Source organism: Rhincodon typus, chromosome 5 (assembly GCF_021869965.1).
Source record: "Rhincodon typus isolate 14 chromosome 5, sRhiTyp1.1, whole genome shotgun sequence".
Lineage (NCBI taxonomy): Eukaryota > Metazoa > Chordata > Chondrichthyes > Orectolobiformes > Rhincodontidae > Rhincodon > Rhincodon typus.
Window position 1 is genome coordinate 29,073,950 of NC_063336.1, and position 17,054 is coordinate 29,091,003.

Sequence of the window (17,054 nt, forward strand, 5' to 3'; positions counted from 1 at the left end):
AGTCCTTGGCTTGCGAACTTCTGAAGAGTGACCTGATAATTATTGAAACTGATTGTAATAGTTGGTATGTAATTTAAGGCAAGATTCTTATTACAACAGATGACCTCTGTAAGTGTTGATAACCCTGAAGACCTATTGATGCATGATGCCCAAAATAGAGAGAGGGTTTCAGTAATGTCTAGCCTAATAATTGCAGACCAGGAAATCACAAATTCAGCAGATGTTCTAAACTGGATTTACGAGTCTTAACCAAGGAAGTTTTGAAATAGTTGGTAAACCATTTTTTTATTTTGTGCTGTGAAAGGTGCTGTTTTGCTAAGTTTTTAGTTTGACACAGAAATTGTAAAATATACTTCTGGGAATCTTAAGCCCCAAAAGTGATGGTCTACAAATAGCAGTGAAAACCACTAGGTGGCACCAAAGCTGTATTAAACAGGAAGAGTTGTTGCTTGCTTTGTCAGCCAGAGCATATTTAATATTCAGTAGGCTCTTTGGTTTTAAAAGGTATCATAACAGTAACAGTTACTGCATGAAATGTTTAACTCTTTGGTAAAGCAATTTGCCAGCAAAAGGACTTCAATTTTTGATTGAAGTACGAGCATTATCTTTTTATTGCAAAGAAAAATACATGTTCTTGACGCAATTAAACTCTGGTGTTGTGGGGATCATAAAATTGTGTTACAAGAGGACAGGGTGTTATATATCCAAATTACCTGATTTTAATTGCACTATTCAATTTGAGAGTTCAAATGACCCTATATGAAGTCTAAGATAAGTCTTAAATGATTTTTTTAAAGGCTTCATGCTGCATGTTATAGCATTAGCCACGTGTGTGCATATAATCTTAAACCCATGACATGATAGAAGCTTTTATGTTCTAACGCAAAAGCAGGTGAAAGTGTGTTACTGAGAGGGCCTGCCATTGTACAAATCATAATGCTCTGTCCTCATTATTGTTGAAAAATTAGAAAGAAGTTAGTGTAATATTTCTCCATTTCTTCTTGGTATGTGGGCAGCACTGGCATTCTCTTCTGTATTACTCATTCCCACTGTCCCAGAGAAGCAGGTAAGCTTTCTTCCTAGCCACTTCAATCCTTGTAGTGATCCTACTTTCTCAACAGTGTCACTTGAAGGTGTGTTGGAAGCAGGTTCAATTGAGCCTCCAAGAGAGCATTGGAATGATTGTTCCTATTTAAATAATGTGCAGGATCATGGGAGGTAAAAAAACAGGAGTTTGGCACTAAATCAAATTGCACAGACAGCCATTGCAGATATGTGAGCTAGATTACTTCTTCTATACCATAACAATTCTGTGACTGTGATGTTGAATTGAAACAATGGCTATATATGTCCCAGTTGCAATAATATTAAACTCAGAAGGGAATTTAGAAATAGTAGTAGACTCACAACATTGCCACTTTTGTTCTTTGAGGGCTGCAGACAAGAAAGGTGCTGCCATGTAACCTTGGCAAATTGCTGCAGTTTATCCTATAGATAGTACATATAGCACATCAACGGGACAACACAAAGCAAATCATATGGCAAGACACAATTGCTGTATTCCAGACCATGTCATGCTGCTTGGATGAAATTACAGTTTCAGCTGCCCAGATGAAAGTGAACTTCATATTACCCTCTGGTTTGAACTTTGTAAATGATGGAAAAGGTGTTACTGATAGAAGCAGTGCCCCATTGATGAGCACTCAGCCCTGGTCTTGACAACTTACATTGTTGTTGTATTCATTGGTGGCCCCCAAAATATTAATGTTTGGAGACTTGATGGCAGTGGTGAAGGGCAATATCTGGGTTTTCTTTTGTTGAGGTTGGTCATTTGTTCACAGTGTTACCTTAGTTGTCAATCCAGGTCTGGATGTCATCTGTACTGTAAAGTGTCATGGGCATTCTTAAATTCTCCTGGAACCCAACACCGCCACCCCACCACCCACCACCCACCACCAACCACCAAACCACCTCACTTTATGATGAAGGGAAGATGATTAATCTATCAAATAAAGATGGCTACCTGAGGTCAACTCTCTGAAGAAATCTTGCAACGATGCCTGTCACAGGCACAGTTGTTGTCTTTTGGATCAGGTTTGACTGAAGCCACTAGTTCAAGATGTGTGCATTTTGATAAGCTTCGATCAATTAGCATTTAGCTCCAGCACAAAATTGGTCGTTACGTAATACTACAGACAGTAATAAAAATGTTGTAATATGCTCACTTTATATTTCATGTGACAGCCTGAAAGAAAATCTGCATTTATGTTTTAAAAAAAGGTATATTTTGAAAAGAATTTTCAAAAATAGGGGAGACAAATATGTGACACTAATATCAGGAAAAAATGACCCAGTGACACATTTGGTCATAACACACATTGTGTTGAATGTGTCTTTTAATGAAGGACAGAAAAGAACATGTTGCCAAATGCTTTTCTTTTTGGGAATATTGATAAGGAATAGGAATAAGCCATTCAGCTCCTCAAGTCTGTTTGACCACGCAGTTAGATTATGTCTGAGAACCAATCTGAAACTTGCATTTTATTAAATCAATGTGGTTTTAATTGTTCTATGATCAAGTAATATTCTGTGATTCTATGGTAAAGCAGTTGATAGAAATCAGCATCCATTCTATTACATTATCTTCCTAATGTGACACACAGAAGTGGGGTTTCATCATAGTATGATTCTAAAATGAGACAAGGAAGCCTCACTTTGCTCAACTCCAATTCTGAAAATACATAGGCAGTGAGCAATTCCTCCCCAGAAATCCTAAAATCACCCCAGACAATTTACTGAGAGAGACAGCTAATCAATGAACTGTTGTCTTTCCCCCCGTAAATATAATGCAAAAAATAGGTAAGGACCAGCTCCTCTGACCATAAGCTGGTTCAATCATATACTTGCTGTTGATAGGTTCACCATCTGTAGGCCAAGAGCTGGCCCAGGTATGGGGATGGGCAAGGTTGGGAACTGAGGTCTGGGAGCAGAGGGATAAGAGCAGACCAAGGGGTAGCTATGAAAACCTTTAGCTTGAATGGGGAACCAGTGGAGGGCTAGAATGGGGAAAGAATGAGGCTGCAAAAAGAGTGTTGGGGGATTTGCCGGCTGCAGGAGGGGTTCCTATTCGAAAAAAGGCTGCAAACGGATTGTAGGGGACCAGACTGCAAAAGTGCTTTGGATGGAGAAAAGGCTTCAGAAGGGTTAAGGGGAAAATGAAGTGAAAGTGTGAAGTAAAACAGAGATGGTGAGAATTGAAGTGTAGCTTAAGCTTGGGTTCTGACTTGAGATTTTAGCTGTATTTACAGAATAAGTGTATACTTCTGTGCATTACATCATGCATGTATGTCTTAGTTGCAATGTAGGTATTTCTGTAATTGTTGGAAATTATAAGCTATTTGCCCAAAATAGTTTTAAACGGCAAACTTCCATATTTTAGAGACAAGGTCACCATTTTATGTTCAGATTTGTTTGAGTTACTGTTCAAAAAAAATGTTGGCGTCTAGTTGTTCAGAATTACCGGGGTAATTAAGTATATGTTTGGGCTTGATATCTACCAAACAAAGTAGCATTTTATGAGGTGGAAAATTGGGAATAAATTTGGTTTTATGTTACTGTGTAAAACTTTTTAGAGCTGCAATCCTGTGCCAAAATATATTCTACTCACAAGAGATGTAAGGAAAAAAAAAATCACACTTCTTTAAGTTCTAAAGCAAAAGCAAATAATGTTGAAAAGTCTCTGTCCAAAAAAAAAATACCTTTTGGACAACTTCTAATACTCATTCCATCCTATCAAAAAATTCACTGTATATAATATACTGTGAAGTATACATCTAGTTCAGTTCCAGAATACATATCTGCTATTTATTTTAACAATTTCAATGATCCTGTGACAAGCAAAACAAAGATGAAAAGTGAAAACTGTACTCTTTTGCATCTCACAAATTAGAATGCCTCAAGCATTATGACACCTACTTTGTGGGCATCAAATAGGGCACAGTTTTGGCAACTAAATTCTTATGGTCCCGGGTTTCAGCCCGAAACATTGACTTCCCTGCTCTTCAGATTCTGTCTGACCTGCTGTGTTTTTCCAGCTTCACATTTATTGACTCTTAAGGCCCAGGGCTATTTACCAATAAGGGTGGGAATTTTTTGTTTGGCCTCCATGGGATAGCAAAGTCAAATAAGCATTATGTTTCTGTGCCTATATGGATCCCCTCAGAAATTGACAGTAATACATGAAGATATAGCTAGCTGCATGTCAAATGGATCAGTGCTGAGACCTCAACTATTTGCAGTCTCGTTCCAGGAGTTGCTAGGTAGCAACATTTTGTTCTGCCCAATAGAATTGAGAGAGGGATGCTTATTCAAAGTCTTTTAATAAGTTACTCAGGATAATTCGGAGGAGGAAAAGTAGTCCTGAGGAGTTGAGAAAGTGAGATGGTCACTGGCTCTGTTAGGATAAGCTGTGAGAAGCTTGGAAGAAGCTATGAGCTTTAATGCTTTCGTGCACCTGAGAAAGTGGGGTTGAAACTCTCACAAACAGTATTCTTTCGAGTCCTGAATATATCACTTAGCTGCATATTAATTCTTAGTGTTTTCCTGTGTTGCAACAGCACAGAACCATCTAACTGCTCTCGACTCCTCACTGAGTACCCCTACTCAGAACCTGTGTAGTTCAGCTACCTTCCCAGCTGTACTGCAACACTCCTGACATGGAGTCTAAATCTTTCGGTCTGTCTTTCTTGAATAGATTAGGTTTGCACCAGAGTGAAGTTTGGCTTTTGGTGTGATTGGATGGTAAGCAAGACAGGGTTTGGGATTTTGGGCCAGAGATCTGAGGTCAACTTATACATGTGATATATGAAGAATGAAGGATATTTTGACAGAAGTAGGGAGTCAATTTTTATACAAGTTTAACCATTGCTCGCACATATAGAGCAAGAATGGGGCTTTACAAGGTAGATGCAGATGGATGTTTCCCCTCAAATGGGAGTCTATAACCTGGGGATACAGTTTGAGAATAAGGGATCTCCTATTTATTATGGAGATGAGGACTTTTGTCATTACAATAACATTGGAGAAACTGATGGGCGGGGCCTTGCTCTGGCACTACTGCCTAATTCCCAGCACCCCGAATTCTTGTTGCTGCATTTTAAAGGTGTTGATTGTGAGCCCACATTCTGCACTCTGAACCTCATCAACTCCATTTAAGAAGTCAACATCTCTTAGTGTCTCACAATTTGCATGGAATATGACCAGCTTCCTCCATACTGTGTAGTTTATGGTCCCTTGGAGAGGTCACCAGCCATAGCTTGGATTCAGGAAAAGCACTTCAAAGATAAATTCAAAAGATCTTACCCATACCTCCATGTCCTTTCATGCTAACTGCCTGTGGTTCCTATGCTATCCATGCCAATTCATGCCCGTTTCAGGGCAATTTACATACCTACTGGGCAATAAAGAAGCAATATGTATGCTTGGCTGTGAACCTTCATCAATGAAAGCATTAATTCAACAAGTGTTTTTGTTTGGGCAACTAAAGTGATTTGTTGAATTTGATTAACTGACATAGTTAAGTGCCCATAGTAAATTTTTCTTTAAGTCATCCTTCTTTCAATGCATCTATTTATTTGGACAAAAGTAGGATGGCCAAAGTCTCTGAAAACTTTGTTATTCATAACTAAATATCTGATACTTTTAAGGGGTGCAGAAACAACAGTTTTTTTTCCAAAAGTAAGATAGTTCAATGGGTGTTTTGTTACTTGCAGCAGTTTTTCACTCATAGTTATTATGTAGCTCAATGCATAATGAGTGAATAGGAAGAGGCATCAGTTGTCATGCAGAATTAAAGGGGCCATGGAGATGATTGAAAGTGGGGCATGAATTGGTATGAATGTATATGAGGCCACGGGGAGGGTCTGAGGGGTATGCCAGAAGGACTAGAGGCCCTAAAGTCTATGAACGTAACTGGGACCATGTCCCAGAAAGCTAAGAGTTGGCCTTCTAACCAGTTCCCCTTGGAGCTTGCCCATCCTTGCAGCTGCCAAGCACTCTACTTCCAGGGTTATTGGGCTTTACTCCATCAATTTTTAATTAATTCATGGGATGTGGGCTTTGCTGGCTGGATCAGCATTTGTTGCCAATCCTTAGTTACCTTTCAGTATATAGGGCACATTTTACCAAGACGAGTATGGTATATTGGGTTATTTCCCAACTTGAGCTTTTTGCCTTGGTCGCCAAAATCCAGTTCAAGGTTTCAATTAAGGTGTATTGAATAGCAAAACAGTGTACCATGTATGTAACCAACACTTAAAAACAATCCCCAGGCTGGGTGAACCTGTCAAATCAAGGCTTCAGGAAACTCACTGCATGAGCAAATGCATCAGATTATATGGTTTGTCAGGGCCTCAGTGCAGGATATGGGTTGCAAACTGTTATTACCTACTTATGACTATTATCCTACGTTCAAAGGATGCTGACTTCCTGGATCTAGGAATATGTGATTGCAATCTTTGCAGCTTTGTTATTTTAATCAACTCGTTTGGACATGTTTTGACACGCCTCTGGGCAGATGGAGCTTGACCCACACTCTGAGGTCTGGACAGTACCACTGTGCTACAAGGGCCCTCTCATTATTGCAGGATAATTTGAAGCAAAGTAGCCAATGTTACATGATTGGACAGTAACTAATCATTACTTGTTGAGAAGACCAGAGGGCCATATGATATGGTGACTTCAAAATGGAGATAATTATAAGCTGTCAGAATTACAAATGTTCCAAAGTTGAGCATGTAGTGGAATTTAGTGGAAAAGGTCAGATTTTAGTAGAAGTTCAAATATTGGCATGTAGTATTTAAACCACAGTACCAAGCTTCCTGGATTCAAAATATCTGAAAGCAATTAATGTTTTTGAAATGTTTGTTGTGCAAGTAAATTGCTATCAAATATACACGTTAAAAAGTCATAAAATCTTTCCTGTATATTTCTGAAAACTTTTTTCAATGGTCACTCATTTTGCTGTCATGATTTGTTTTTCTAGATAGCTTTGGGAACGGTAACAAATGTTGAAGAAGCAGTGAAATGGCTGAGCTACACCTACCTTTATGTGCGGGCACGAACCAACCCATTAGCCTATGGGATCAATCACAAAACTTACCAGGTAGAATACAGATAAAGGTAGTGCATATTTGTGTTTTCTCCTCATTCATTTGTTACAAGTTGTCTATATTATTACTTTAAACATCAGAAAATTTGTATAAGTTCGTTAAGAAAACATTTTTTCTCGTTATAAACCCATGCAAGTACCTGAGTATACTGTCATTGTGACTGAACCCAGTGCATTTATTCTGATTGCTCAGTAGTGAATATATTAGAAATACTGCAAATTAGCATTCACTGATTCACTGCTCAGTGCCTCGTCAAAACAGCTGTCATGCTTTAGTTGACATGAAACCCCATTCTGTTTCATTGTAATGGAAAGAGTGATTAATCCTCAAGTGGATACAGGAAAGAAGGAAAAGAAAATTTGCCTGTTGGGTTTAATTGCAAAGATAGAAGTACAATGGTAAAGTTTATTTATTCTCTGCTAAATACCTTTTTTTTTATCTGACTCTACCCTTTTGTCCTAATTATGCCCCCTTATATCCTTTATTCAGAAGGACCCTGCGCTGGAAAAATACAGGCGAGATCTAGTCATAGACGCTGGGCGAAATCTAGACAAAGCCAAGATGGTTCGTTTTGAAGAGAGAACTGGTTATTTTTCTATAACAGATCTTGGTAGAACTGCCAGCCATTACTATATTCAATATAGTACTATTGAGGTATGGTTTTAACAATTTTGAAATCCAATCATGAAGAATTGTTCTGAAGAATACCTTGCACTGAGTTTAGTTTAAAAAAAAATTTTTTTTCTCCATTAGCTGTCAGTGAAATGCAGAATAAAATATACAAATGCTCTTGGTTATTAATTCTTGGAATTATTCCTACTTATTGTGTTTTTTTTTTAAGAAAACAGTCTGGTTTTACATCAGCGCTGAAGGAGTTTGATTAATTCATTCATTAATTGAGATGTTTGCGCTTGCATCATGACAGCCCAATTAACAAACCAATTAACAAGCCATAATTGCCACTTTTAAATCAGATTTCTTCATTTTTTTGAGGGGAGATGAGATTTAATCCACCAATGCTGATTGGCTTTATTTACCATTTAACAATTAGGTGAAGGTTAGGTTATGTCACAAATATCTCTTAGTTCAGTAATTGCCACGCTGTTTATTAGAACAAATTTCTTGGAAGAGCATACTTGGCTCCAAACCTCATAGTCAGACTGTTGCGCTCTGGTGTCTTTATCGCAAATTTTCTTGGAAAGTTGATGAGAATGTGTAGTGAGCATTGGTGATGAATCAGAATTGCTGCTGTTAATATCTAATGTTAATGTTGTGAGGCCAGACACAGAAGTAAAAAGATTATTTTTCCATAAAAGTAAGATGTTAAAAAATCTCTTGTATCTGAGTTGATTAATTTACTTTTTTTTTAATGTCTCATGGAATGTAGGCATTTCTGGTTGGGTCAACACTTACTGCCTGTTCCTAGTTTCCCTTGAGTTGGTGGTGAGCTGCCACCTTAAACTGCTGCATTCAATCTGCTTTAGGCAGACCCATAATTCCATTAAGGAGGAAATTTCAGGATTTTGACACATGACACTGAAGTAACAGTGATATATTTCCAAGTTAGCATACTGATGTCTTCGTGATGAAGATGGCTTGAAAAGTGCTGTCTGAAGATCTTTGGTGAATTTCTGCAGTGCATCTTGTAGATAGTACACACTGCTGTGACTGAATGTCAATTGTGGGTGTAATGCCATTCAAGTGGGCTTCTTGAGTGTTGTTGGAATTCACTTATCCAGGCGTGTTGGGAGTATGCCATCACGTCCTGATAACTTGTAGATGGTGGACAGGGTTTGGGGAGTCAGACGGTGAGTTATTTTGTGCAGTATTCCTAGCCTCTAACCTGATCTTGTAGCCGCAGTATTTATATGTCTAGTCCAGTTCAATTTCTGGTCAATGGTAATGCCCAGGATGTTGATAGTGCAGGATTCAGTGACGGTGACATCATTTAATATCAAGGGACGATGGTTACATTAGTTGAGGGCAAGAAGGGACCGAAGTTGGATAGGCCAGTTTGAGAGGAATGCAGAGCTTTGAAAGGTTTCTGACACTGGAGAAAGTTAGAGAAATAGGGAGTGCAAACCTATAGAGACATTAACATTAGATATTAATAGCAAGGATGAGAGGTTTTATTAGAATTAGGGCGTTTTACCAACACATTTCATTTGTGCCAGCACCAACAAGGCTAGCTGTACATGCAAGGCTTCCTGAAAGGTATAGGATGACTGGAATTACAGTACCCAGGTTCAGCAATCATTCCCTTACTGAGATACTTTACAATTGAAGTCACATGAAATTTTTCCCATGTCATAACACCAACAGAAATAAAAACACCTCACTACTGTCTTTAGCCTGAAGCTATAGAAGTTTATTGCAATAATTGGAAAAATGCAGAGACAGAAAGAAAGTGGCAGCATGAAAATTTATGATAATGTCGCAAAGTACAGAATACTGCCCCTAAATTTGAAAATATTGTTTCCAGAATTTTTCTACACTGTCTGATAATCTACAATACTTCCCACTACGATGTTTATGTGTGGGTACAATGTTTTAATTAACATTCGCAACAAATCCTGTTGACTTCTGACACCACCTGAAATAAAGCTGAAAGAATGGTCAACATCCTTCAGAATATATTCCAAAGAGTCTTTGAACCTAGAGCTGTTGGTCAAGTCAGACATATACCAAATGAACTGTCATTTGAAGAAGCTCTGGGTCTTTCTGAACAATTAAAAAGTAAATCTTTTTCCATTACCTAAAGGTTTTCGACATATGGCTAGCAAGTCAGTGCTCTGGAGATATTTGTTAACTTTGCCCTGAAAACCTTTTGGATCTTCCATCTGACCTGATCCCCTTAAGTGTGTCACAATCACAGACAATCTAGTTCCATTTTAGCACAGAGTGGTTAAAAAGTGCATTCTTTGCTTTTCACTGACATAAACTAGTAGACTAAAAAACTTGATTTTTTTATGTAATAATGTGGTGACAACTTGCAGCTACAGCTTTAATATTTGACCTTTCTAACCATTTCATTTCTGTCTGTACGTTCTTGTGCTGACCACATTTATAAATGATGTGGAGGTGCCAGTGTGGGATTCAGGTGGACAAGGTCAAAAATCACACAACACCAGGTTATGGTCCAACAGGTTTATTTGAAGAAAGAGAGTTTCGGAGTCTCACTCCTTCTTCAGATGTGAAGAGGAGCGAGACTCTGAAAGCTTATGTCTTCAAATAAACCTGTTGGACTATAACCTGGTGTTGTGTGATTCTTGACCACATTTATAAAATCACCCCAACATGTAAAAAAAGCTGCGATGTAAATTGACAAATCCTTATTTTTCATTTCCAGACATTTAATGAATTGTTCAACGCTCACAAGACTGAAGCAGACATTTTTGCTCTTGTATCTAAAGCTGAAGAATTTGAGCAGATCAAGGTAAAATGATTTGTGAATTGAAATTCTAGGCACTTCACCCTGAATCGCTGAATAACTGAAGAAGGCTGACAGAAGCTAGTTATAGTCGTTCTTGAATTAAGTTTATTGTCACATGTACTCACATCAGTACTGTGAAAGGTTTACAAGTTGCCACTTACAGCGCCATCTTAGGTACAAAGCAGAAAAATTAAGAAAGCAAAGTTTAAAAAGTTAAATATTACAGTCCTTCTTACTAAAAAGTAGAAAAACAAAGAAACACAGTTAACAGTTCAGTTCCACAGTCCATAAATGTCTGGTCGTGCTCCTCACAATGGCTTGATCTCCCCCGCTTTGGGCGCAGCCTTGCTCCCACTGTACCCGGGCTACCTGCTCTCACTGCCTTGCAGCCTGTTCCTGCTTCTGCTGCCACCTCGAGCTGCCTGCTCCCGCTCTTGCCATTGGCTGCCCCAGGCTGCCTGCTCTCCCTCTCGCTGCCGGCCTCCCCAGGTTGCAATTTCCTATTCTCGCTGCTGCTCGGGATGATTGCCATTGATGCCGGGAACTTCTTTCGCTGCCACTTTGGCTCGACCTTCCTGCACTGGCTCAGTCTCCTCTGTGCTGCACAAACTCACAGCTTACACAAGGTAAATAAATTAAACAAAGAAAAAAAAGGTAGTGAAAAAAGAAAAATGAGTGAAAGTGGACGAAGCAGATGAGCCACGAGCAGGAGCCTGCACTGTCTATCATCTTGGAAATGTATGTGTCTTTAGATGATTTGTAGGAAAGTACTTTGTGCTTTAACAGTTAGGACTTTGAAAGAGTTAATAGATTGGGCATTTATGAGGTTGAAGCTCAAGATTTGCAAATTTAAAACACTCATTCAATGATAAATGAAAAAGCATCCATTCATACCAGGCTTAAGTACGTTGGGGACCGTTTTGGTATGAGTAAAGTCAAGTGTTACAGCAGACCCTGATTAATGGAATTTAAATTTCAATAATTGTATACCCATAAGTGATTTAGCAGTTAGAATTCAGAGATTAATGTTTTTACAGTACATTTTTCAAAATAATTTTGAAAAGCACATAATAGTGTTAAATCTGAGAAACAAAGTACTTGTGGATTCCTGTTCTGTTATTACTGCAGAGCATTCACTCAATAGGTACATTATCAGGTGCAAATGAAAAGACCTTTTACTTAAGCCAACAATATGCCTTAACTCCTGCCTGAGAAAAGTACTTTCATAGTCTGGATACTTGCATTAATCAGTTAAACTCTCATAACTTTGAGTGATAGACAAGTTACTGCCAATTGAGTCCCACTGTCAAGAACCCTATGTCACCTCTTTTGGGAAGGTGTACCATAATAAATACCACTTTGGCACTTAACAGGCTGTGGCAGACCGTTCCTGGGATCAAGAACCCTAGGGATAGAAGTCTCTTCCCCAGTGAGCTATTGGTAAATCAGAGGCTGATAATTATTCTTTGCCACCAGTGCACCACCCAGAAGCCCAGGATCAGCAAAAGACCCAGGCCACAAGTGGGTGGGGGTAGGATGAAAGGGCAGAAAGTTTCTTGCAGCTATAACCTCCCACCCCACTTCCTGAAATAGGGTTTCTCAATCAGAAACAATGCCTGACATTGAGGGATCTAATGACAGGGTTTGTTTCCCACGCTTCCTGTATGGTGACTGTCCTGCCCACTGCTGATTGAATACCAACAGTCATGGGATAAGGTCCTTAAGTTTGCATTAATTGCCAACTTAAGGATTGCTTTTAGTATTGATATGAGAAAGTCATTCAGAAGGCTATCTGCCCTTACTTAAGAGCAGAGAGAGGAGTCTTTCAGTTTAATCTTCTGCACTTTGTTTTATCCACATCTCAACTGTAACTCTTTGTTTACTTTTTCCAACTTCACAGCTTTTTCACATACTAAAGCTTTAAAAAATTTCAAATTACTATGATTTTTACAATGGTTCTCAGTTGGTCAGAACATAAAATGGAATCCTTTGTGTCAGGCAGCAGTGAGCCCAGAGGCAGGGAGGGAACTTAACTAGGCCGCAAAGAGCCAGCCATCTGCCTTTGTTTCTGACCCCCATACCCCCATTCCCCTGTGCCCCCCAGCCCCCTTTCTGTAAGACCTCACCCCCCAAAAAAATGATACTTACCTTTCTGTGGGTGACATTCCATCCAGGGAAGCAGGTGTTAGACCAGCAGCAGCCTTGGCACTGCTGGTTCTGGAGTTGCCAGCCTGATCGCTCATAGCAGATGGGGCTGCCTTGTCCGAGGTACTAATCCTAGTCGAAAGCTAACCAGCAACCAATCAATTGTCTGCTTGCTAGAAGATCCAACAGGTTTTCACGTCTTGTCAGGCCACAAGATTTGCTCCTCCAACCTTTTCTGCCTTTGGACTGAACGAGCATGATACTGCGCGTAATGTCTGTTGTAACTACTTTAATGCTTTAATATGTTGCCAACTTCTCTTTACTGAATTAGTACAATGAATAAAACAACTTTGATACATAGTATGAGTGACACACTAAAGTTTTCCTCTAAATACAAAACCAGAACAGTGTCCTACTATGATATCACGTGTCTCAGAGTGCATAAGCTCAACTACCATGCACCCTGACCATACAATAGTTTTACTGTGCAATAGTTTGAAGGAACATAACTGCACAAATACTTCACTAGTGGTTTGAGGACTGTTGTAAATTTGTGTTCATTATTTTGTTTAAATATGCAGTCTTTACAAATATTTTCTTTCATATAGGTCATCCTTGAATAGGTGCATATTTTAATTTCAAGATTTTTTTGTGAAGTAAGCGTATGCAGGAAGGAAGAGAATCACTTGTTCATGTCAAGGAATTATACTGAGAAATAAAGAATTATTTTAGTTCTTCACATAGAGGAACTTTGGTCTATCACTTCCTTTGCTTGACACACAATAAATAACAGATAAATTGAATTGGAAAGGCTGAGACTAAAAGTTCTTCTTACTTGAGAGGCAGTGTAGTAGGTACTGTGTTCTGGTTTGGAGAAAATGTGTTTTAATTTACTCTCATTTTTTAAGAGTTAACAGCCAAATTATCTGAATTTAAATCTTCAGTTAGTCAAGAGAGAATTTTAGCTCAGTATAAAGTGTTGTGAATGAATTTGCTACTTTGTCGCATAATCGTTTAAGAAATTACAAAACTGCACATGGAATATGTGAGAAAATATCCCGGGCCCATACTATAGTTCTCAAATCTGTCAGTTTTGTGGCCCTGAGATAGTGCACATATCTATATCATCCATTAAACTGTATTCCAATCCCAAAAGAAAGAGAAGTGGCTTCAGAATAGTGAATCCATTGGTTAGAATATTCCAAAATTCCCTGGATTCTAGAAAGGTTCCAGTAGATTGGAAAAATGCTAATATTAAGCCATATTCAAAACAAAGAGAGAGGCAGAGAGTAGGAAACTACAGACTAGTTAGTTTAACATCTGTCATTGGGAAATTGTTGGAGTCCATTATTGAGGAAGCAATGACAGGATATTTGGAAAATCAAAGTGCAATCCATCAGAGTTAGCATGGTTTTATGAAGGGCAAATCATGTTTGACTAATTTGCTGGAGTTCTTTGAAGACGTAACTAGTAAAGTGGATAATAAGTATCCTAGAGCTTTAGTATACGTGGACTTCCAGAAAACTTTTAATAAGGTGCCACACGAAAGATTAATACACAAGGTAAAATCACGTGTGTTTAGAGGTAATATGTTAGTTTGGATGGAGGTTTGGCTGACCAACAGAAAGCTGACAGTCAAAATAAATGAGTCTTTGTCTGGTTGGCATGATGTAACTCATGGAGTACCACAGGGTCCGGTCTTCAGACCCCAACTATTTACAATTTATATTGGGGGGCACGGTGGGCTCAGTGGTTAACACTGCTCCCTCACAGCGCCAGGGATCCGGGTTTGATTCCATCCTTGGGTGACTGTCTGTGTGGAGTTTGCACATTCTCTCCGAGTCTGCTGGATTTCCTCTGGGTATTCTGTTTTCCTTGCACAGTCCAAACATGTGCAGGTTAGGTGGATTGACCATGCCAAATTGCCCAGTGTCCAGGGATGTGCAGGCTGGGTGGTTTAGCCCCAGAGAAATGCAGGGTTACAGGGACAAGGTAAGGGAGAGAGGAGGGTGGTGTGTGAAGTAGGGGAGCGGATCTGGATGGGTTGCTCTCCAAAGGGTCAGTGCAGAATCGATGGGCTGAACAGCCTACTTTCGCACTGTAGGGATTCTATGCTTCTATTAATGACTTGGATGCAGGGATAGAAGGTAGTGTTGCCAAATTTGTAGACAACACTAAAATAAGTGAGAAAATAAACTACATTGAAAAAAATTAAAACAAAAATTACATGTGGTTATGGATAGTTTAAGTGACTGAGCCAAAATTTGGCTGATGGAGTTTAATATGGACAAATGTGAAGTTACCCATGTTGGTTGGAACCTTAGAAAGGCAATTTCTTATCTAAATTGAGGTAAATTTCAGAGTGTTTCAATGCAGAGGGATATGGGTTTCTGTGTGTAAATCACAGAAAACAGGTATACAAGCACAGTGCGTCATCAGGAAGGCAAATGGAATTTTGGCATTTGTGATGAAGGGAATAGTGTATAAAAGTAGGGAAGTGTTGCTGCAACTGTATAAAAGATTAGTGAGACTGCATCTGGAGTATTCCATACATTTTTGTTTCCCATTACTTAAGGGATGCCATTGCATTGGAGGCAGTGCAGAGGAGGTTCACTAGATTGATTCTAGAGATGAGGAGTTTATCTTACAAAGAGATATTGAGCAGTTTATGCCTATACTGTCCAGAGTTTAGAAGGATGTGAGGAGAACTAATTGAGTTATGTAAGATGTTAAAGGTGATTGACAAGGTACATGTAGAATGGATGTTTCCCCAAATAGGGTAATATAGAAAAGAGCATCAGTTCGATGACAAACCCTTACTTGACCCCAGTTTGCAAATGTATTAGGTCTGTGGTAGGTCTGTTGATGAGGATCATGGTTTGCATGCCATCATGCAGCAGGTAGAGGGAGGTGATTAATTTTTGGGGGCAACCAGATTTGAGGACGACGCATAGTAGTCCTGCCTGGTTGATTAAATGAAAGGTCAAAGAAAGCCATGTCTATAATTGGAGAATCTAGAGAGCAATAACCCAAATGCATTATTCAGTTCCTCAGTAAAGACTACTATACCAAAGCCTGAGAGCGAGCAGGATATTTCTTAGGCATTTGCTGGATTTCTCTTTTACCATGTACCTTCCTGTATGAGAAAGGGTGATTACACTTCAAAAAAAACTTTGTTGACTATAAAGCAATTTGTGACATCTGATAGTTTTAAGAACAATAAACGTTTTCAGGATAATAAAATGCCGTTAGATCAAACAAGCTCTATCACATTTTTACAGCTCAATTCCCCTTGACAAACTTCAGGGCACCTTCATTCTTCCTGCAGATGTAGTTCAAATTGTATTTTGAATCATTTTCTGCTTAGCAGGTAACAACTCGGCAGATTTATTTGCTTTCGTTCAACAATTCCTCCTGACATGCTTATTGTTAACTTGTATTTGAATATTTCATCATAGTGAACAATTGTCTCTTTTTCAAAGAAAGCTAGTTTAACTTGCTTGCCCTTTTGACATGACCTCAACTCCAGATATCGTGTATTATCTTTTCTCAAAACATCTACTTTTGAGGACAATATGATTCCCGTTCTCATTTGATCCTGAACCCAATAAGTATGATATGGCCTACTTAACACTTTATTAGCAACAATACAATGTCTCACAACTTGAGTGATATTGTTTCCCTCATGTAACCTTGTAACTTATTTGCCATTTATTTAAATATCATCAAGTAATCACTTTGATTATGATTCCATGAATTTACCCACAGTCAGCACTCGAACAAAGTCAGAAGTCACACGACACAAGGTTATCGTCCAGCAGGTTTATTTGAAATTTCAAGCTTTCAGAGCGCTGCTCCTTTGTCAGGTGACTTTGTCCACCCCAGCCCAACACCAGCACCCCACATCAGCAATAGAACAGTGGCTATCAATCACTTCCACCTGAAGAACCATTGAAAAACAAAGTGCCTGCAATGAAATCTGTTGGGAGCTGCTAAATGAACTTCTAGAATTTACAAACCAAATATTTTGCAAATTGCTTGTGCCTCTGGTTGGGTACATAATTTGTATATTTAGAAATTAAATAGATGTATTGACCTTGTATATCAGTAGAAAATCTTTGGTAACTTTGAATTATCGCCTTTTAAAATCCTTTTAACTATAATTGCTGGGTTAATGCATTGTGGCACATAGTGTCCAATAGTGGCACGGTGGGAAGGCTATCCATAGGCCCCACTATCATGGAAAATAACCGGTTGGAGGTTGGAAGGCAGTGGAGTTCCACTGCCATCGCCCCCCTTGAGTAAAT

At 38.9% G+C, this 17,054-nt stretch overlaps 1 protein-coding gene across 2 annotated transcripts in view; it reads left to right on the top strand.

The window, feature by feature from the left end:
• ascc3 (activating signal cointegrator 1 complex subunit 3) overlaps window positions 1-17,054 on the top strand; it is a 494,022-nt gene that overhangs the window by 297,378 nt on the left and 179,590 nt on the right. For both annotated transcript variants that reach the window (XM_048596924.1, XM_048596923.1), the window contains exons 17-19: window positions 7,043-7,162; window positions 7,659-7,823; window positions 10,519-10,605. In XM_048596924.1, the coding sequence (XP_048452881.1) occupies window positions 7,043-7,162; window positions 7,659-7,823; window positions 10,519-10,605 (372 nt within the window). The remainder of the gene's footprint in view (window positions 1-7,042; window positions 7,163-7,658; window positions 7,824-10,518; window positions 10,606-17,054) is intronic.